At 45.4% G+C, this 22500-nt stretch overlaps 1 protein-coding gene across 2 annotated transcripts in view; it reads right to left on the bottom strand.

Moving 5' to 3' along the window:
* LOC138959397 (pro-neuregulin-1, membrane-bound isoform-like) overlaps positions 1-19975 on the bottom strand; it is a 77696-nt gene extending 57721 nt beyond the window's left edge. For both annotated transcript variants that reach the window (XM_070330863.1, XM_070330864.1), the window contains exon 1: positions 18794-19975. In XM_070330863.1, coding sequence (XP_070186964.1) covers positions 18794-19511 — 718 coding nt within the window. In that variant the 5' untranslated portion in view covers positions 19512-19975. The remainder of the gene's footprint in view (positions 1-18793) is intronic.
* Positions 19976-22500: the final 2525 nt, after the last annotated feature.

Below are 22500 nucleotides of genomic sequence, written 5' to 3'. Positions count from 1 at the left end.
GGACAAATCTATAAGAGAACATTATGTTGCAAAGTTAAGGAAAGTTAAGCACAATCTTTGAGCTCTTCCCTTTCTTCACCTGCACCCCCAACCTCCCTCCCTCCCCGCCCCTCTTTCGTCGTTTACGAAAAGCCCAAAACAATTACCTTTATATATGATAGGTCAAGTGTAGCTGAAACACAATTTTCGATACAAAATTGTGGGTAACCAAATTTCCTAAATCAAGTTCTCTCTCTCTCTTCCTCTCCCCCCCTCTCTCTCTCTCTCTCTCTCTCTCTCTCTCTGGCACTTACAACGTTGTTGCGTCAGTGCAATCTACTCTATAATTCTTAACTCATGTCAAATGAACTTACATTTTTCATTTAAGCAATGTATTGTATGTAAATTGATGATATGTTCTTACTTTCATTTCTATTATAATCATGTAGCAGTAGTTTGTTTTCTTTACTTGCTTATTCTTTAGCAATTTTAGACTAGTCCCTCTTTAGGGCGAGGGCCAGATGTAAAAAAGCAGATCACTGCTTACTCTATTACCCTCGTAAAATAAAGAATTGTTCTTGTTCTTGTTCTCTCGTAGTCATAAACCCTCTCTCCATCCTCCTGCCCACCATGGTTCCCTCGCCAACCCCTCCCCATCGTTCTCGTGACGCCAACAGTGCTCGCTGAGGGTGGAAGGAGGAACAGAACGAGGGCCTTGGGCACCAAACGGGATGTAAATGCCAGAGAGGCCGTAACGTGGGCAGTTATGGGCAGTAGGACATCACACAGCCATGTTAAATCTATCATAACGCTAACATACGAAAGCCCCGAGACTTTTGATGACTTGCACAGCCCCCTGGCTCTATGGCAATCCGTTTGTAAAGAAATTACGTTTTTTCGGGTTGATCTAAATAATGAATTATTTAGCATTATTTACACAAAAGTAAAAAAATGTGATTATTTTACTTTTGTGTAAATAATGCATTATTTAGCTAAATAAAGCATTATTTAGCTAAATAATGCATTATTTAGTTAAATAATTCATTATTTAGATCAACACGAAAAAACGTAATTTCTTTACAAACGGATTGCCATATGGCTCTAACCGACTCTGCACGTTTTACACGCTTGAAAAAACGCACAAATGTACACACAAACACACGCACGCCCGCACATACGCACGCACAAACGCACGTACGCACGCACAAACGCACATATACACACACACACACGGACATATGATACATTGAATCATCAACACACACACACACACACACACACACACACACACACACACACACACACACACAGAGACATATGATCAACACACACACACACACACACACGCACACACACACACACACACACGGACATATGATCAACACACACACACACACACGGACATATGATCAACACACACACACACACACACACACACACACACACACACACACACACACACACACACACACATACACACACACACACTCGCGAACACAATTAGCCGGGATTTGAACGCCCTCTTCTGAAGTTTTGTCCCGAACACGTTGTGCACACTGACACGCACAAGGAGAGGGTCGAATGCTCTTGTGCTCTTCTCTCTAAACACGGACTGTACAAATGGCACATGGTGAATGATGATTAGCTAGCCAGTGTAGATGTTTGTGTCCGACACCCCAAAACACTCATAAAAAAGAAGTAAAGAAAATGATTATTTTGAGGAATTTCTTGATTTTCGACCAGTGGGTGACAACGGCTTCTTTTTACCATGTGGCGCTTCAGTGGCAGCCTCCAGTACCAGGCACATATAGAACTGTTGCTGTCAACATAGTTTTTACACCCCCGGTATAGGGGTGTGTATAGGATTCGCTCCATGTGTTTGTTTGTTTGTTTGTGTTCGCATATAGATCTCAAGAATGAACGGACCGATCGTCACCAAACTTGGTGAACAGGTTCTATACATTCCTGAGACGGTCCTTACAAAAATTGGGACCAGTCAAACACACGGTTAGGGAGTTATTGGTGGATTAATATTCTACAAGGACTTATAGAGGGACATATTAATGGTCAAAGGGAAATAACCTTCTCAGTTGGTGGCAGTGAGAATGGTTATTTCCCTTTGACCAACGGGGGTGTTTTTCCTACCTCGGAGGGATTTCTTGTTTTAGTTAGTTTTATTTAGATCCTCATCATTCACTACTATAACCACCACGTGCCATGTTATATGGTTAAAGGAAGAAGAGACAACGAAGAAAACCAACAAATATAACTAACAAAGAAGTCCAACAAAGGAAACTAAAGGAGAAAACCCACAAAGCAGATCACAACGTGCAGGCTCAGCATATCAAGACGGAAGGCCGCCGACCCGGCAGAATGCCGTTTTACGACCAACTGAATTCTCTCTGCTGGCTACTGCTCACTGTTTTGCAGCCATACAGAACGACCGCTGAACGTCTCTTCTTATTTTACGGCCGAATCCCGAAGACCACAAACTGTTCTAACAAACGGACCCCTAACAGCTTTACAAACCTCCAGACGGGCAACGGACGGAAGGGGCGGCTTTCCGGGAGACTAATAGGATTAGCAGGACGAGGGGCCCGGACAGCAGGGAGGGCAGCGGGGTGTGTGTATCAGGTCAACAGTCAGTCAAACCTCGGCAGGACTACAGGGATGCTATATCTCTGTGGGCAGGACGCGACCAAGACCTTTACCGCCAATCTGTTGCACTCACAGGGCCAAAGTTGCAGGGAACACAGCCTCATCTCTATACAGACTCGGTTCTCGGACTGGACGTGCCGGACTGTGCAAATCTCCCCCCTCTCTCTGTGTAGTCTGCAATATATGTCGCTACAGACTATCTGTCTGAGGGAATCTTCATTGATCGTGGACTGGCTGGCACCCTCTTTGCCGATTGGTCGTTTCCCTGAGACGGTTGATTCGGTTTGACAGGAGTCGTAACAACATTCCGAGTCCGTTCGTCGACTGCCGCGGTGACTCAAGGCTTTCGTAAAGTTACTGTCTATACGCAGATGGATTTGTTTTGCTGCTTCTCTGCATCCTACTCGTGCTAACAGAGGCTAAAGCTGTCGGCTAGCTACACAAAGAGCAGGGATAGTTCAGAGCTATTACTCTGTGACACACAAGAAGAGAATGTCACAGTCAAGGCACACAACACTCTTGCGAAGGAGTATGTAACGACACAGGTGACTCCGGCAGGAGTAAAAAACCCAAATCAATCGACCTAGAGTGAGAGTCACATGCTCATTCTCCAGGAGGAGCATCAACTCGACCCCCTCCCCCGTCTTCCATCCTCCTCCAAATCCCTAAATGCACTCCACAAGAGGCGTCTTCAACGACCTGGGTGGGAGTCCCAGAAAGGAAGTACAGATCAGCGTGGGTGGGAGTCGCAGGCTTCGTTTCGCACTGATTCCACAGTGGGTGGGAGTCTTGACCTTCTCGAGGAGCGGGATAAGGGATAAGGGATAAAGGATAGAGAATAACGGGGGGACCCGCTTTGCGAATAAAGCCCCTAGCGGCCTGAGACCGAATCAGGTCAACTGAGATTAGGACTGAAGGGGAGCTAATGAGCTACTGCCACCTACCGGCAACAGTGTGAGTCTTCTTGTTGTGTCTGCAGCCCTTCTTTTCTTTCTTCGCCATATTTTCTCTGTAATATTTTTCTCATGTACTCTTGCATTACCTGTAGTCAGAGACTGTTTGTTGAGAACATGCACTACTAGTCTTCTACCTTACTTGTCTTAGAGCCAACAACCGTCTATAGAATGTCTGCCCTTGTTGCGTCTGCAGTCCTTCCTAATCTCAGGTTCTTTCTTTCTTTTCCCCTCATTTCTTTGTCTATGCTGTCAGCATTGCCTCTGGTCGTCTCCTGCGTTACTTGTCTCATTGCTTCATCAGTGGGGTCTTCTCTCTGTCATTGAATTACACGGTAGTTCCTCGGCTGTCCGCCTCTTTCAGCGTGGTTTTGATATTCCAGCACGCTTTAGAATACTGTCTCTGTCTCTCTATCTCGGTCGCTCTCTGTCTGTTTCTCTCTCTGTCTCTCACTCTGTCTCTCCTTCTCTCTGTCTCTGTCTGTCTGTATGTATGTCTGTCTGTCTCTGTATCTCTCCCTCTCTCTCTCTGAGATTTCTCCTTTGTCTCAAACCACATCAAAGACCCACCTCAGTGACCAAAATCGGATTTCGTACCGCATAACCTTGCCGACAAAAGGTATCAGAGACTGTGAGCGACAAGCTAAAGCTAGCCGTATAATTGGCCTTTCACAGATCGTCCTTTTTTTGGGTGTTGTTGAGTGCTCAGGACACGGATAACCTCTCATTAATATTGTTAACCCCCTATTATTTATTCATATGTCTGAGCTCCTAAATCCAGAATTAGACTCGTGGGGTAGACAGAACTGGATCGGGTCAATGTTTCATGCAAATGCCCAGACGGTGTAATAGGCGCATACAGATTTTTCACCCCGTCTGGCCTCCTCGTTGGTCAAACATTTTAAGGATGGTAAATGATTACATGGCAATGATAATTCAGCCAACGTTTCGGCAGTCACATTGTGTCTTCTGAGGTTCTCGATAGCACGTTTGTATGTGTGCTGCATTTGTACGATTGACGTTACGGGTCCACACTTTGCTTTCAAGCCCTGAATGACCTTCCCAAGTGGGGCGGGGATATAGCTCAGTTGGTAGCGCGCTGTATTCAGTTGGCCGCTGTCAGCGTGAGTTCGATCCCAGGTTCGGCGGAAATTTATTTCACAGTGTCCGAACCTCCCCCCCGTGTACACTACATTGGGTGTGCACGTTAAAGATCCCACGATTGACAAAAGGGTCTTTCCTGGCAAAATTGCTTAGGCACAGTTAATAATTGTCTACCTATACCCGTGTGACTTGGAATAATAGGCCGTGAAAGGTAAATATGCGCCGAAATGGCTGCAATCTACTGGCCGTATAAAATTTCATCTCACACGGCATCACTGCAGAGCGCCTAGAACTGTACCCACGGAATATGCGCGATATAAGACTCATTGATTCTCCAAGTGAAATGGGCGAGAGAAAAAAAAATCCACCAAGAATAAATATAAACTCTTATCACTTTAAAACTCTCCCCAATACTTGAAACTAATTGCCACTATGAGCTCATAATTTTAAATTTTTGGGCCTTGAAATTGCCATGGCGAAATGACACTATCAATGTATCGACCTCAGGCCATCAGTATGTTTAGATGCATCAGAACTCTGGGGAAATCGCAAACTTAGAGACTCAACATCAAAGGGCAACACGCGTAAGGAGAAAGTGAAGAGTTGACCGAACTCATTACTGCTGGTGTTAGCAGAATCACTGCGCGGAGGTCAATCAATTCACTGCGCGGCTGCAACGTCGAGTACCCGAGACCGGCGGTAAGGCATGCACCATCTCCACCACCGGCACCACAAGCAGAAGCCGAGCATGGGTACCACCAGAGTCTGGGATTGATTGTAGGCTGTCTTCTGACCCCGCAGCCCCTTCAGCCTTATCCGAGGTGGCAGTAACTCTGTCGAAGAACAGGTGTTTTATATCCCACCGCCTCTCTGAGTCTAATTGAGCGTAGCGCCTTGTGATCGCTCCCACTTTGTGTTGTCTGCCTCCCCTCTCTAGGGACCACGCTGTCTGCCTTTTTTTGCTAACACGTCGCTGTGTTTGTGGATTTAGCCTCTGCTCTGCGCTCGTGCTACTAACTCGTGTGGGGCGGCCGATGCCCTTTTTTTTTAAATTTCTTTTTATGTATATTTTTACATTTAGTCAAGTTTTGACTAAATGTTTTAACATAGAGGGGGAATCGAGACGAGGGTTGTGGTGTATGTGTATGTGTGTGTGTGTGTGTGTGTGTGTGTGTGTGTGTGTGTGTGTGTGTGTGTGTGTGTGTGTGTGTGTGTGTGTGTAGAGCGATTCAGACTAAACTACTGGACCGATCTTTATGAAATTTTACATGAGAGTTCCTGGGTATGATATCCCCAGACATTTTTTTCATTTTTTGGATTAATGTCTTTGATGACGTCATATCCGGCTTTTTGTAAAACTTGAGGCGGCACTGTCACACCCTCATTTTTCAATCAAATTGATTGAAATTTTGGCCAAGCAATCTTCGACGAAGGCCGGACTTTGGTATTGCATTTCAGCTTGGAGGCTTAAAAATTAATTAATGACTTTGGTCATTAAAAATCTGAAAACTGTAATCAACATTTTGTTTTTTACGAAACGATCCAAAATCATGTTCATCTTATTCTTCATTATTTTCTGATTCCAAAAACATATAAATATGTTATATTTGGATTAAAAACAAGCTCTGAAAATTAAAGATATAAAAATCATGATAAAAATTAAATTTCCGAAATCGATTTAAAAACAATTTCATCTTATTCCTTGTCGGTTCCTGATTCCAAAAACATATAGATATGATATGTTTGGATTAAAAACACGCTCAGAAAGTTAAAACGACGAGAGGTACAGAAAAGCGTACTACACGTATCCCGCTCAGCGCGACCATTACCGCACTATTCCTGGCTTGTCGATTTCACTGCCTTAGCCACGAGCGGTGGACTGACGAAACTACGAGTATGCGGTCCTGGTGAAACGATGCAGTGCGTTCAGTTTCAGTCTGTGAGTTTGACAGCTTGACTAAATGTAGTAATTTCGCCTTACGCGACTTGTTTTTTTTACGATGGGGTGATACTTACTCAGCGTAAAGCCTATGTTTCGAGAGTTTTTCTGACGGGTGGCCGAATCTGTGTCATGCGCACCCAGATATGATCAAACGAACCGCGGTTGGGTGCTGTTTTGGCTTTACAGTCTAGTCAACCGCGACAAGTCATCTCAGAGTAACGAGGTCTGAAAAAGCAAGGATGGAGCCACGAAAGTGTGTGTGTGTGCGTGTGTGTGTGTGTGTGTGTGTGTGTGTGTGTGTGTGTGGGGGGGGGTAGAAAGTGAACAAAAAGGGGTAGTGGTATTTTAGGTCAAGATCTAACGAGTTGAGCCGTTCTGAACTTGTGCACGAAGTAGTCCCTTCGTCTACCGTCTCGCTCGAGGAGAGCTCAGAAACTACGAGGGGAGCTCATCTACCTCAACACAAACTTTCAGTGCCACCCAAGTATTACTATGGATCTAGCTCTTTCCCTTCAGTTAAAAACCTGACCCTCCAAGCCGGAGCTGAAAGAAGACGGCGAAGCTCGAAGGAGCTCTGAATGCAGACACGAGAAGCAGCCGCGGAGTTCTGCTTGTAGCAGATCAACATCCTGCAGCCGGAAAACCCAACCACGGTCTCACAACAGGAGGAGGAGACTATGGCGAGAAAGATTCAGTCTCGCCGAGACGGAGGGAATCCTGGAGCCCAGCACAGACCACAGAGATTGTGCCCAGACGCTGTGTGAGTTTCCCTGTGTGTGCGAGACTCGGGTAGCTAGTCACTGTTACACCGAGCGGCCCCCTGAAGCCGGAGGTTCCTGACAATCCTACAGCTGATCCGATTTACCTGCCGTTATCCTCCGCGCTGCCGAGAACCCCGCTCTGCTTTTCCACCCCAGCTGCTTCTGCTTAGACATCGGCAGGGAAGCCCCGATGTTCTCCCTGGGCCGTCTGGCCGCGACACCGTCGACTCTTGGACAGGTTAGAACTCATCACCTGAGCGCGACGGCAACGTGTCGTGGTGCAGGTTTTTAGACTTAGAGAGACTGTGACAGCCAGCGTAAATTCTCTGTGGTTCATGGTGCGGTCAGCCACACAAGACTGTCTTCGGGCGATGCCCTAAAGACAAGACACAAGACGCCTTCAGGCCAGGCAGAGGTGTGTCGCTAACGCGTTTCATTATGCCTTGGTCTGATTTCATTCTGTGCAAACATAAATCATGCTGCGAAATATCACAAGCAGCAGCTAACGCATTCAAACCCAAGAAGTGTCTTGGTATTAAACTCACTAAAAGAAGGACAATATTGATAATAAACAATAAACCGCACAGAACGGCTGGCAGAAGTCCACGGGGTAGCGAAATGCCCACTCATGCACCCCTTCGCCCGCCCCCCTCCCCCCAACGCACACAGACACACACCTTGTGATTTGTGGGGGCTCAGACAGCACAAAACAATCGCTCACACCAACAATTGCACCCAGGTGACTGGCTGCACACTTCGCCTGGCTGCAGCCACCGCCACCCGCCACCTCCAATCAGCCAGGTAGTGCGGGATTGGGCTGCTTTGCCCTTCCCTCGCCACCATCGTCGACGCAGCAACTCTGCACATTTTATGTGTGTGTTTGTGTGTATGCTCCAGTCTTTCTGTACGTCTATATCATTGTTATATGGGTGTATGTGAATGTGTGTGTGTGTACGTGTGTGTGTGTGTGTGTGTGTGTGTGTGTGTGTGTGTGTGTGTGTGTGTGTCAGTGTGTGTGTGTGTGTGTGTGTGCGCACGTGTGTGTGTGTGTATGTGTGTGTGTGTGTGCGCACATCATTTCTGGTCTTGCTATCCGAATCAAAGATTTGAGAATAAAGCAAACCCAACAACCTGGCACGGTTTTCGTACACAAAGATATTGGTAAATTCACCTGACACTGAAACGAACTGAACCCAGAAGCAGACTACAAAAGTCTGGCAGCAATAAACACGGAAGACGTCTGGCGAGGGAATTATGGGAAAAGCCCGTGATCCGGGCTCTATGTGTTTGAATTACCACCAGGGAGCCACCGGGGACCCAAAGACCAAAGGATAAACGCTTGATAATCAACCCCAACCTCACACAGGGCCGTGCAGTTCTACAACTCGTTCCATCTACCCGCTTGTGTAGGGATCAGCTTTGCGTAGTTTTACCCGATGGTAAGGTTGCCTGTTGTGATGGTGTCAGTGTGTGTGTGTGCGAGTGCGTCTGTCTGTCTGTCTGTCTGTCTGTCTATCTATCTGTCTGTCTGTACATCTGTCTGTCTGTCTATCTATCTATCTATCTGTCTGTCCATCTGTCTGTCCATCTGTCTGTCTGTCTGTCTATCTATCTGTCTGTCTCTACATCTGTCTGTCTGTCTGTCTGTCTGTCTCTACATCTGTCTGTGTGTGTCTGTGCATGTGTCTGTGTTTCCCTGTGTGTGTTTGTGCCAACGGAAGCCTGGCGAATGAAGTATATATATATATATATTAAGTGCATCCTTTCAACGTAAGCACTTGGAAACGCGCAAAAACGTTTCATTACCGCTCTGAGAAACTTGAATGATTATTCCCAAAAAATAACTGGCTTGAAACGGAGTCGAAAACTGAAGAAGAAGAAAAAATGCCAGAAGAAGCTACTGCGCGCGCTAAAATGACGTCAACAAAACTCTCAACATCTTCGCAACAGCAGGCAACATGAAAACACCGCGAACTCAGAATGCCATCAGGATTCATAAGCAAAGGTCATTAACACAACGCTATATCTACTCCCGTCTCAAAACACACACACACACACACACACACAAAGAAAACAAAACTAGATGAGGAGGTCACGTGGTATGACCTGAGTCGCCCCCTGACGGCCGTTGCAAGCAGTGGTTATCAGTGCGAGACTACGGGGAGTAACTCAAAACGCGTTCACGCTGGCTGCTTATCTGCCCCTGATATCTGCACATTGGGGGTCAACCTGGCTGCCTGAAAATATTAGTCCAATTAACCGCCAAACAACACGTGCATTTTTACATTTAGTCAAGTTTTGACTAAATGTTTTAACATAGAGGGGGGAATCGAGACGAGGGTCGTGGTGTATGTGTGTCTGTCTGTCTGTCTGTCTGTCTGTCTGTGTGTGTGTGTGTGTGTGTGTGTGTGTGTGTGTGTGTGTGTGTAGAGCGATTCAGACTAAACTACTGGGCCGATCTTTATGAAATTTGACATGAGAGTTTCTGGGTATGATATCCCCGGACGTTTTTTTCATTTTTTCGATAAATACCTTTGATGACGTCATATCCGTTTTTTTGTAAAAGTTGAGGCGGCACTGTCACACCCTCATTTTTCACAGCTTGACTAAATGTAGTAATTTCGCCTTACGCGACTTGTTTCCACGTTGCATTCGTTTCGCGACATATGCAAAGAAAACAAGTCGCGTATAGCGAAATTAATACATTTAGTCAATCTGTCAAACTCACAGACTAGAACCTAAACTGAACGCACTGCATTTTTCATCTCGACAATAGCTTAGCCAAAATCCTGCGCCCGAGAAATCGCTGACACTTGAAATTCATGTGAAAAGCGTACAGATCTGCCACGACTGATCGCTTGAAGTGACAAGCGAGTATAGCGCAGTGGCGCTTGTACTCAGAAAGAAAGCGTGCTTTTCTTTATTCTTTTTAACTTTATGAGCTTGGTTTTTTTAATCCAAACATAACATATCTATATGTTTTTGGATTCAGGCAATGATAAAAAAGATGATGAAATTTTAGAATTTTGAGATTTTTAATGACCAAACTCATTTATTAATGTTGAAGTTCCAAGCTGAAATACATTCCAATAATCCGGGCTTCGTCGAAGGTTCCTTGACTAAAATTTATACATAAAAAAATGAGTGCGTAACAATATGCCACCTCAACTTAGTAGTTTTCTCGGAATAATTTTTACTTAATAAGTAATAATATCCCTGCGCTTAGAACTGTACCCACGGAATACGCGCGATATAAGCCTCATATTGATTGATTGATTGAATATTATAATCCTCTGTCCTCAGCCTTTACTTTTCTAGACAACTCAAGCAATTTATGTGACACATTTTGACAGACAGCTCACAGAAACATTTTCCCATCCTTCCCTAAAATTTACCCGAAACGCTGAGGGACTAATTTGGATTATAATTTTTCTGTCAGCAACGAAACGTAAAACAACAAGAGACAGCCACACGATTCGAGAAGGACCCGAACACTTTTGACAAAAACAAGTCGCGTAAGGCGAAAATACAACATTTAGTCAAGTAGCTGTCGAACTCACAGAATGAAACTGAACGCAATGCAACGCAGCAAGACCGTATACTCGTAGCATCGTCAGTCCACCGCTCATGACAAAGGCAGTGAAATTGACAAGAAGAGCGGGGTAGTAGTTGCGCTGAGAAGGATAGCACGCTTTTCTGTACCTCTCTTCGTTTTAACTTTCTGAGCGTGTTTTCAATCCAAACATATCATATCTATATGTTTTTGGAATCAGGAACCGACAAGGAATAAGATGAAAGTGTTTTTAAATTGATTTCGAAAATTTAATTTTGATCATAATTTTTATATTTTTAATTTTCAGAGCTTGTTTTTAATCCAAATATAACATACAGACAGACAGACACACACACATACACCACGACCCTCGTCTCGATTCCCCCCTCTATGTTAAAACATTTAGTCAAAACTTGACTAAATGTAAAAAGAGGAGGGAAAACAAATCTCATTCGTACACTGGACAAAAAAAAAAAACATCGCAATTTCTCATGAAGTAGTGTAATTTCCTCGAGTCATTTGAAGATGATTTGCGAGTGCAGCGAAATGTCACTAGGTAAACTCTCTCTCTCTCTCTCTCTCTCTCTGTCACTGTGTCTCTCTATGTGTCTGTGTGTGTGTGCGTGTGTCTGTGTGTGTGTGTGTGTGTGTGTGTGTGTGTGTGTGTGTGTGTGTGTGTGTGTGTGTGTGTGTGTGTGTGTCTCTCTCTCTCTCTCTCTCTCTCTCCCGACGACATTTTGTCCTGATTTGTAAATGTAATTGTTGACGTGACATTCATAATTTTGCCAGCAGAGATAAACAGATTATATTGTCTTCTCTCCGTGTTTCGTTTGACTGAGGTGAACACCTCAAACGCGCAGAATGATCTAAGAAAGAAAAGGCTTGAGTAGGAACCGGAAGAACAATGTGGATATCCCCATCACTAAACAGAAAAATCACCAACGAAAATTAATTATCACAGTAACAGGATCATCTCAATATGACTGACAAATTGACGAAGGGGAGTGCAATCATGCAGCAGGATCAGTTGCAATGCAGAATCTGTTAAAATCTTGCGCCCGATAATGTGCATGAAATATATGAAAACCGTTTTGTGTAGTTTTAGAAACCGAAGGAAAACGTTTGCGCTTAGGTGTATTTATAATCTTCTTTCTGCGTGGAGTCTGCTTGCATGTACTGTGTTCTGACGCGCCAGGATGAGCACCTTGCAAAGTGACTTCTCTTGATTATTGGGGGGATGCTAGGTGAGCTGATGGGAGGGGGGAGGGGAGGAGGAGTGATGTAGTGACCGACACAAGCGGTCGTCCATCATTCGCCCACCCTGCTGGCTTCCCGCCTCCCTGTCTTTGATGTTGCCGGTGAAGTGACGTACAAATCACTCCGCTAATACCCCTCACCCCGCTGTCTGCTTCACAGCAAACATCTCTCTCCCTCTCTCTGTCGCTGTCTATGTCTGTCTGATTCTTCTCTCTGTCTCTGTCTGGCTGTCTCTCTGTCTGGCTGTCTCTCTCTCTGTCTGTCTGTCTCTCTCTGTGTATCTGTGTCTGTCTCTCTGTCTCTGTCTCTGTCTGGGGAAGGGACGAGCGAGGGTTCAGAGAAATGGCGGAAGATGCAGAGATAGACACAGAAAGAGAGAGAGAGAGAGAGAGAGAGAGAGAGAGAGAGAGAGAGAGACAGAAAGAGGGGCCGTGACAGAGAGAGAGGGGGGGGGGGGGGGATGTACACTAACCGGAGAAAAGATGTTAATCCAGGTAAACAGGGATGGGTTAGAGGGGGAGGAAGATAGACCTGTATCAAAGGTGAAGAGGACAGGCAGGTAGCAGACAGACAGACGAAACTAACCAAAGTGGAAGGTTCCTTGATCCTTCTTCCACTCAACGTCACATTATTACCTTAAGCCAAAGATCAATACAATGGATTTCTCTGCTTGAGCTAATACAACATAATAGCATGGTATTAACTATGAATTGTCTTGTATTTTCGTGTCTTGTATTTTCGTGTATTGTATTGTATAATATTGTCTCGTCTCGTCTCGTCTTGACTTGTCTTGTCTTGTCAAGAAACATTAGTTTTTCAGCATAAAAACGCTTTGGCCGCAGCCTGACCTCCATAATTCGCGGAATGAATCCTCACAATGAGACCTGCGTGAACGCGCATCAAGGTCGACCACGAGCTCTATATATATACTCATCACAGCACGTGGACTTTCGATCTTCAACAATCAAACGCACCGTTGTATTATCATAGTTTATGTGATAAATCGTCCACAAAGTCAAGGCAAAACGACTTTGCACAAGGCTTGAAGACATTCTTTAGGATCAGTGCAGACAATTCATGCGCCACCGTGTGCGTGTCGGTGACTGTTACAGCCGTGAGGACGGAGTCCCACTCAACCTTTCCATGTGGTCGATGGTGGAAAGAGACTGAACGCCGTTTGACAATGGAAGGCTTCGATATCGGTGTCAGTCGATAACGGTTTTTAACGATTAGATTAGACCCACGCGAAGAGAAAATATAGACTGCCTGCATGGTGGTTACATCTCTTTCTCACCCCAGTCCAGAGGCGTTCACAGCAACTTGATCTCAATTAACGCTGATACACACACTTTCAAGGTCTACAGGCCGTGATACAAATGAGATGGCATGGAAGACGTCAGAGAAGGTTCATCCGATTCCATGATTTTTGTAAGTCTCCCGTAAAATAATTTGTTATTTGAGTATTTAACCAAACAAAAATTAAAACGTGGGGGAAAAAAACAACTTAGGAATCAACAGCAAGCTTAAGCAAATGTTTCCAAAAAACTAGAGTTTTTCCGTCTTCTTGTATAGTTTGATCAAAGCGTCGTACCATCTCGACCTTTAGCCGAAGGACTGTGGTACGCAACTAAACTTGACAATGTCGGGGCTGGTCGCTTTCACAAATTCAACATGCAGAGGCATTTCCGAGTTTAAAAGGTGAACATTTTTCACTTGATAGTTGAGTGTCTGTGGTGAAGATATAGACATGATGGAAGATATGGGATAAACGTACCTGTTGATTCTTCTCAGTTTTTCTCGGGTCAGGTCCCCGGCCCAGTTACTATACATGTATACGTTTCTTTTTCTCACTGAGCTTGAGCAAGTTCAGTGAAGACAAACTTTTGCTGGGTTTAAACTTGGCCCGCTGAGCTTCATTCTCCGTTTGTGAGTGTTGGGAGTCGGCGGTCGAGCAATGCAATTAAAACAGTTTCTCAAAAGGTAAAAGGGCGTAGCTTTGTGGACAGGTTGAACCCACTTTTAGGGAAAAGCAAGCGAAGGTTTCGTGAACGTGTTAGCACCGATGGCAGTCGGTGCAATGTGGTGAATGATGCTCGTGGAGGTTTTGTGTAGGTGTTTATGTACGTTTGTTTTATTGTCATCGTTCAGTTTGAGCTTGTGTGTGTGTCTGTCTACCTGTGTTGAGGTTATGGTATTAGGTAACTGACGACTCCAGTGCTGGAAACCGACGAAAAGAGAGACGGGCAGCCCGTGAGAGAGAGAGAGACAGAGAGAGACAGAGAGACAGAGAGAGACAGAGAGGGAGAGAGAGAGAGACACAGAGACACAGAGACACAGAGAGAGAGAGAGAGAGAGAGAGAGAGAGAGAGAGAGAGAGAGAGAGAGACAGAGAGAGAGACACAGAGAGAGACAGACAGACAGACAGACAGACAGAGAGAGACAGAGACAGACAGGCAGAGAAATTCCTCATCTGAAAAGAATCTGCGTATCAAAAGCAAAAGTCAAGCGACACTGCAGCCCCAAATCCGTGTCCCATAAAAACTCAACACAAACACCTCTGCTGACAAACAAGTAGGCTATGAGGAGCTTCATCCAAATAGGGCGAATCTACCCCCGAAATACTTGCATACAACGCAACGGACAACCGCAAAGCAACCGCTCTATTTACAGCCCAGCAACACGGAGACATGGGAACTGACACAGGCAGAAAAATAACACCCGTATTGTGCACCGCCCCGAGAGACTCCGTCCGTATGTGTACAATATATATATATATATATATATATATATATATATATATATATATATATATATATATACGTATCGTACCTGTCAAGGTGTGTGTACCTGCACAGGTAAAGTAAAGGTAAAGAGGCGGCGCTGGGGCGTGCTGTCGCGGTGGAAAACTGACCCCTACACCTCACGGCGAGTGACATCGCGTCAATCAGAAAGTCACACACATACCTGCATGGGTGCCATTGCCTGTACCTCAGTAGACCTGTACATTATTAATGCTCTGCCTCAGTGACTGATTAAAAAACAAAAATAGAGATGGTTTGTGTTTATACGTGCTTCGGCGCCCACGTCGACTTTTCACTGCACCTGTACCGTTACCTGCACATTATAAGTGCACTGTGCCATAGTGACCGATACCTGTAACGTTGTGCAAATATTGCTCTGTTCTACTTTTATTAAAAGTTTCGTAAAAAAAAGCCTCAACACAAACACACACTCGCATATCGTATCTACGCAGGTATTTGTGTATTCCTGCTTTACCTTTATCTGCAGCTTTACTTTTACAGGTATAAATTCTCTGTATAGCTTTACATTTACCTGTACATTTTCTGCAGCTTTACTGAAATATTCGCTTTTTCTTTACCTTTACCGGTAGATTCTCTGTAGCTTTACCTTTATCGGTACATCTTTACAGGTTAACCTTTACCTGTACATTAAGGGTAGCACTGTCACAGTGACTGCTCCCCCAGTGGTTGTGCACACACTTCTTTACGCCTTCTTTCCTCAATGGCGTCGCTAAAACTCTCAATGAAAATGTCGCATACCATAGCGCTGCACCCGCTCTGACTTGTTCTGCCTGTAGGGTAGACATCGAGTTGTGCATTATTACAACAGACTGCTGACTTGGTGACTTGCCTCGAGTACATGAATGAAACGAGACTCGTCTTATTAATCTACTCTTGTCATGCAGTGACAAGCTAGGTTGTTTATTCTTCCAGATATGTACGGTAGTTTTGTTCTGGCAAAAGCAAGGTTGTTTATTGTTGACAAAATGTGTGACCGTTTACCCTTGAAACCCAAAATAATGGCCAAGTTTTTGAGAAAAAACATGCCTGGTCGTTTATTGTCGAAAATATGCGGCCGTTCATTTCCGTCCAACGTTGACGTAAACTAAAATGGCTTTCAAACAGGTGTAAGGTAACGATCAATGCAATGCAAATTTCAGAAGTCAAAACTGGCTTAAACGCAGATCTGCATGCATTAAGCGGCTGTGGAATACTGATTAGTTGGAGGCAGATGACTTGTAGTTTTCGAGTACACCCCATTTCCCTAATGACCTCAACGAGAAAGTCGCACTGCCTCGCACACACCTTGACTTGTACCTGTAGTGTACCGTACAGCGCTGTACATTATGATTACACCTGGCAGCTTAGTCAAGTCACTCACTGTATAGTATCGCTGTTTTACCTGCGGTTCCCTCTTGCACACCCGGTTGGGCTAATGGTGGCGGGCAGGGGCAGCGAGGTGAAAGAAGCGTGACTAATGAAAACGTGGTTATTGACACAGACCCACAAACACCCAGAACCATTAAGCTGCTCCCCTCGTGGAACTGTCTGTGGCTTAGCACCAAACAACCCTTTGTTGTCTCATAACAACGCTCGCGTTCCACCGTAAGATGGGAAATAAGTTCTCGCTACTTGCCCATGCAAACACTTCCGTGCGGATATATAACAATTCCTAGGAAAGCGTAATACCTCTACCAGAGCATATGACAGAGACCTTCTTTTGAATGGGTGAACTGCTAGCACTATGAACTAGACTCCACGTCAATTTGGACAGTCCTCACAACACATTGTACGATACGCTGAACAAAACTAACAGCTCAGCGCGTAACCTTGCTGAAACGTTGTTTAACATAATCATCTGGCAGGTAATACATCGTAAAGAATCGACCGCCGTAAATGAAAACTAGTTTGACAAAGGTGTGGTCCCGGTTTAAATATTGCCCAAAACAAGTGCCGGCTCGGCCAGCCGGTCGGTCATTGCGTTTAAGCCGGACAAGTGGATTGGATAACAAATTATACAGGACATTTGACAAAGCAAACGACGTAGCCTATTTCAACACAGCAACGGTAGGAATGATATTGGTGCACGTCGGTGTTGTATGAATGACCACATGGGCTTGTATCAACTTACTTGCCTAGTCTGGTCCTGACTCGACTATCGTCATTTTGACCGTCTTTCCTTTAGCTGCAATATTCTCTCTCATATAATATATTAAGACCGGGGCACGCAGTACAGTGGAATCACAGTTTAAGACCCTCTGTTTCAAGACATCATCCCTTTTAAGACCCAGGTTCGCAGATTTATTTTGATAACCTCGTCGGATTTACCTCCGTTCTAAGCGCTGCACCCGCTCTGACTTGTTCTGCCTGTAGGGTAGACATCGAGTTGTGCATTATTACAACAGACTGCTGACTTGGTGACTTGCCTCGAGTACATGAATGAAACGAGACTCGCCTTTTGTTAAGACCTGATTTTCTAAAAATGTTTTGAGGTCTCCAAGGGGTGGTTCTGCTGTTTAAGCCCGTCCTTAAGTGACGGTATAAGTATACTTCGCGAAGTCGACTTCGCCCAGTTAAGGACAGGCTACACAGTCGAACAGGTCAAGACCCAGCTGTATAGGTTCGATACAAACGCCTGTGGGATCGGGCGAAGTTTGTGCGACATATCAGACACTTCTTCAAGCTAAGCCACACGCGCCTTATCTCCCTCATTGAACAGTTCGCTCCACTAAGCTAGTATCCAAGGACAGCGTGTTTGTCCAAAATACTCCCCGGACCCGCACTGAGAGTGAGTGAAGTACGGACCACTGCAGTACCACCAATGCAGGATGCAGACACTTTGTAGATCTATCTCTACACATACATGTACAAGAATGTCAAGCCCGTTTTGAGTGATTGACACTTCACTCATTCAGTCAGAGGAAGAAACGACAGAAAAAGGTTATGGTAACCACACAAACACCGGGAAAACAAAGCCATCAGGACGGACACAGAGAAACTAGACTAAAAACACGAAGACGGAAACATGTGACGAACCACTGAATATTCAGAGCATGCAAATATTTTGGAAACAATAAAAACACAAAAATTAACACCAGGACGCGCACATACAAGACGAACCTTATGTAAACGAAAAAAAGCTCGTTCAGGGAAAGAAATCATGACAGAGAGCAGCCTGGGCGGGGATCTAGCTCAGTCGGTAGCGCGCTGGATTTGTATCCAGTTGGCCGCTGTCAGCGTGAGTTCGTCCCCACGTTCGGCGAGAGATTTATTTCTCAGAGTCAACTTTGTGTGCAGATTCTCCTCGGTGTCCGAACACCCCCGTGTGTACACGCAAGCACAAGACCAAGTGCGCACGAAAAGGATCCTGTAATCCATGTCAGAGTTCGGTGGGTTATAGAAACACGAAAATACCCAGCATGCTTCCTCCGAAAGCGGCGTATGGCTGCCTAAATGGCGGGGTAAAAACGGTCATACACGTAAAAGCCGTGGGAGTTTCAGCCCATGAACGAACAAACAATGACAGAGAGCAGAACAAACACTATGACAAAATAGAGATGAAGACTGGTGCAAACAGGAAGAAGGTCCAACCTGAAAGAACACAGACAGGACAGATTGACAAAAACCTCACGAAACTCCCAGTAGGTCAAAACATCATACAGACGAACTTAACATATCAGTTAGCACAGATCCGAAGACTGTATGGACCGCTCGTTGCACAGAACAGATCCAGCACAAGGGGTCCTCACTGAAGCTGACGGATGCAACTGCAGAAAGTGACTTACCCGCGTTTTTCTTGAGGATCCGGTTAATAGTCCTGGCATCTTTCTTGCTCTTCTTGATGGGCAGCGCACTGATGCGAAAGTACCTCCCTTTTTTGTCCCCCACATCCTTGAGAAAGAAAATGTACGTGGCCCCATCCTCCAGCTTCCCCACACAATTCACAACGGTCACATCCACATCCACATCCCCACCACCATCATCATCACCAGCGCCACGACGGCCACGACGACGGCCACGACGACGGCCTCCGCCAGCACCGTTGACAGCACCTGAGTCGCTGGCTACAGTAACGTCTTCTGGCGGGGAAGCCGTCGCGCTGGGGTCGTCCTGGAAGACCCCGATGAGCAGCTTCCTGGCCTTGCGCCCTTGGTTGACAAGTTCTTTTCCCTTCCACGCATGTTTGCGCACCTGGATCGTGGCGTTGTACCTGCCTGAGCCCCCACCCTGTCCCCCATCCCCTGAGGAGGGCATCTTCTGTCGCACCCGCCCCTCCAGCACCACGTCGGCCAGTAAGGCGCTGGACGCAGAGTCCAGGAAAGTCGTCCCGCATATCTCCTTCCTCCCTCCCCCGGACGCACCTGCAGACGCACTGATAACGGGAGGGGCGCGAGCGAGCAGGCCGACGGCAACGACCAAGAGGAGCAGAGGCCATGGGGGGCTCCATCGGGGGAAGACGACACGGGTGGAGGCGGCGGGGGGCGAGCCGTTAGACCACCTCATCGTGGGCACACGCCGGTAACACCATTGGGCCGGCTAGCGGCACCGCTCTTTGCTTCTGCTGCCATACACTGTACCGCGCAACCACATGTACCTGGACACTCCACTGTCAAGTATAGCAAACACCCCTCTGCTCAATACATCGGGGAACACGTTGTTATATATCCGTTTTCTTCGCTAAGTCTTTGTTTTAACTTTCTTTTGTTCACTTCTTTTTTTCTTCACCCACTTCTCTGCGCGTGACTTACTCTGACAGCGTCACCGTAACCATACAAGCCAGGTTGACGAGAAGAACATGAATGACGGCTGCACACACACCGACAAAACCACAACAATTAGAACGGCACTGACTTGCACTTGACTACAAGAACATGACTGTGGTGGCCAACCACGCAGCTTCGGATCCGTATAAGCTCTTTGATCACACGTCTTGATGGTCGGGTTGTCTTTACAACTGTGCTTTCAGCAAGACCATGCGTAGCTATTTCACTGGTGCTATCGCCACGCGTCGAGCGCGCTGTGTGCGTAGGCCGCTTTTTAGTCCCTCAGTGGCTTTTCCCCCGTCTTCTCGCCACTTGTCAATTCAGTGGGACTGTTTGCGTGCCGCTCGGGGAGCTATAGCGCAACACAACTTGATCACCAACTGCCTTCGATCACTAACCAATGCTGGTGATTGTAAAACGTCTGTACTTTAGTAAAAACAAAGTTCATTCATCATTGTAATAAAATTGATATACTTGCATTAGGCTGAGGATAAGAGACTACATTTATGTACAGAATCGGATCAGTTCGATACCATGGGAGCACGCCACTTCTGCTCTATAGAACTTGGGGTTTCTATCCTGTGTGTTACGATGAAAGACTGCATGTCAGATTTGAGAATTCTACAGAGTGATAATTATACTACCATTAAACTCAATCAACATATCAAGTCCGTTTCCCACGTTTTCGTAGTAGGGCTTACAGACGACAATGTCTTCAATAGGTATCTTAACTTAGCACAGACAGACAGAATGAGGAGGTTCGTGTGTCTGTGTATATGCGTGAGTGAACTTGTGAGTGCGTGCGTACGTGTATGCGTGTGTGTGTGTGTGTGTGTGAAAGAGAGAGAGAGCGGAGAGAGAGAGAGAGAGAGAGAGAGAGAGAGAGAGAGAGAGAGAGAAAGAGAGAGAGTGAGAATCTGACAGACAGACATACAGATATATTATAGAAAGGGTCACGGGAGAAACACCGGAACGTCAATCAGTGGAACCACAGCTACAAACATCTGTTCATCCTTCCTACGGCGGCACGCGACAGCCCTGCTTGCGTCACGACAGGGCCCTGATGACGCTGACTAAAGAACCCCTCAAAACTTGTCACTCGCTGACACCACAGCATTTGTCACTCGGGGGCCGGGCTGAAAGTGTAACGATATATATGCCAAGAGGACTCCGTGTGTGTGTGTGTGTGTGTGTGTGTGCGTGCGCACATGTGTGTGTGTGTGTGTGTGTGTGTGTGTGTGTGAGTGTGTGCGTGTGTGTGTGTGAGTGCGCACATGTGTGTGTGTGTATGTATGTGTGTGTGTATGTGTGTGTGTATGTGTGTGTGTATGTATGTGTGTGTGTGTGTGTATGTGTGTGTGTATGTGTATGTGTGTGTGTAATGATGATAACTTATTGACGAGCCGCACCAGCGGGTCGTCTTATTGCCTCGGGTAAGTAGCTTGCACAAGGAGAAATTTTTGTTCATGGGCGATTTCTGTGACGTATGTACCACGTGACATGAAGTCGCCGTTTAGTTTCGAGGTTCAACAAAAATATCATAGGTCGTACTGTGTAGGGTCAACCGCAACAACCTCTAACCATTCATTCTTAGCAGTATTTGAGTGACTTATATACCCGACATTTTTATTTCTTATTTTTAGCACAGGTGTAGGAAAAAATCATGAACCAAAATGTTATTTATTCTTTAATTTAACATTTGTTTTACAAATGTGACCATGGTCTTTCAAACATACAGTGACATTAAACATTGTTATGTTAAAAAAAAGAAAAAAAGAAAAAAAGCTTTTGTGCACAAATCAGAAAATACATTGTACATTTTACCTACAGGCCAAACAGTGTCCGTGGCGGCAAAGGACCTATATTTTTAGATCAGTCACTGTGGCAAGTTGTCAAGAACACAGGCGCTTGCATTTGGATGTGTCCACTGATAGTAGGTTTGGTTGTGATCAATCAGAATGATGAGGAATAAAAATGTATGGCAGTTTGTTATGATGACATGTAATTCACATATGCTGAAATGTAATATTATACATGATATAATATTATTATGGCTGTTGCCATGACCATGAACCCCAAGAAAGGTTTAATGTTATGTAAAATCATAATACCAAAATCAAGCACCTATGAATCTGGTCTACGGTCTGTGTGTGTCTCTGCTCTTTCTCTTGGCACACAGCCACAGGTCAAAGCAGAGGTTAACTTGAGTGCACCTAGCAGGAGGGGGGGGGGGGGTGATTTCTATTAGGGCCTTTTACAGCTATTTCTGCTTTGTTGTTGGAAACCGAAACCGAAACCGTCTCAGTGTAACGCTTACAGGGCCTCATAGATATCAGTCAACTCTCTCTCCACCCCCCCCCCCCCCCCCGCCCCCGACACCTCCACGCATTCAGCGTAACGGCTTGTACGGCGTGTTACTTCAACATAAATAATAATAATAATAATAATAACTTCAACAAGTATTTTTTTGGAAAAAAATTAACCTTAACAAGGCCTCAACACAACAGCGCTTCCTGGAATTGCATGGCTGTTACCAGGAAATGTACTGGGTCAAAGGTCCGCCTGACTCGAAAATTTACTGGGGGAAAGACAGTGACTGCAAAAAAAATCGTGTACTTCATGATTGGTACAATGGCCAACACAAATGTTGTCGGATCAAGTCTACTTCCATTCTTTAGATGGTATATGTTTTTTTTCAAATCCAGCGCGCTACCAACTGAGCTATATCC

Source organism: Littorina saxatilis, linkage group LG2 (assembly GCF_037325665.1).
Source record: "Littorina saxatilis isolate snail1 linkage group LG2, US_GU_Lsax_2.0, whole genome shotgun sequence".
NCBI classification, from domain to species: domain Eukaryota; kingdom Metazoa; phylum Mollusca; class Gastropoda; order Littorinimorpha; family Littorinidae; genus Littorina; species Littorina saxatilis.
The sequence above is the reverse complement of the archived record's forward strand: the minus strand, read 5'-3'. Positions and strand labels throughout refer to the sequence as shown.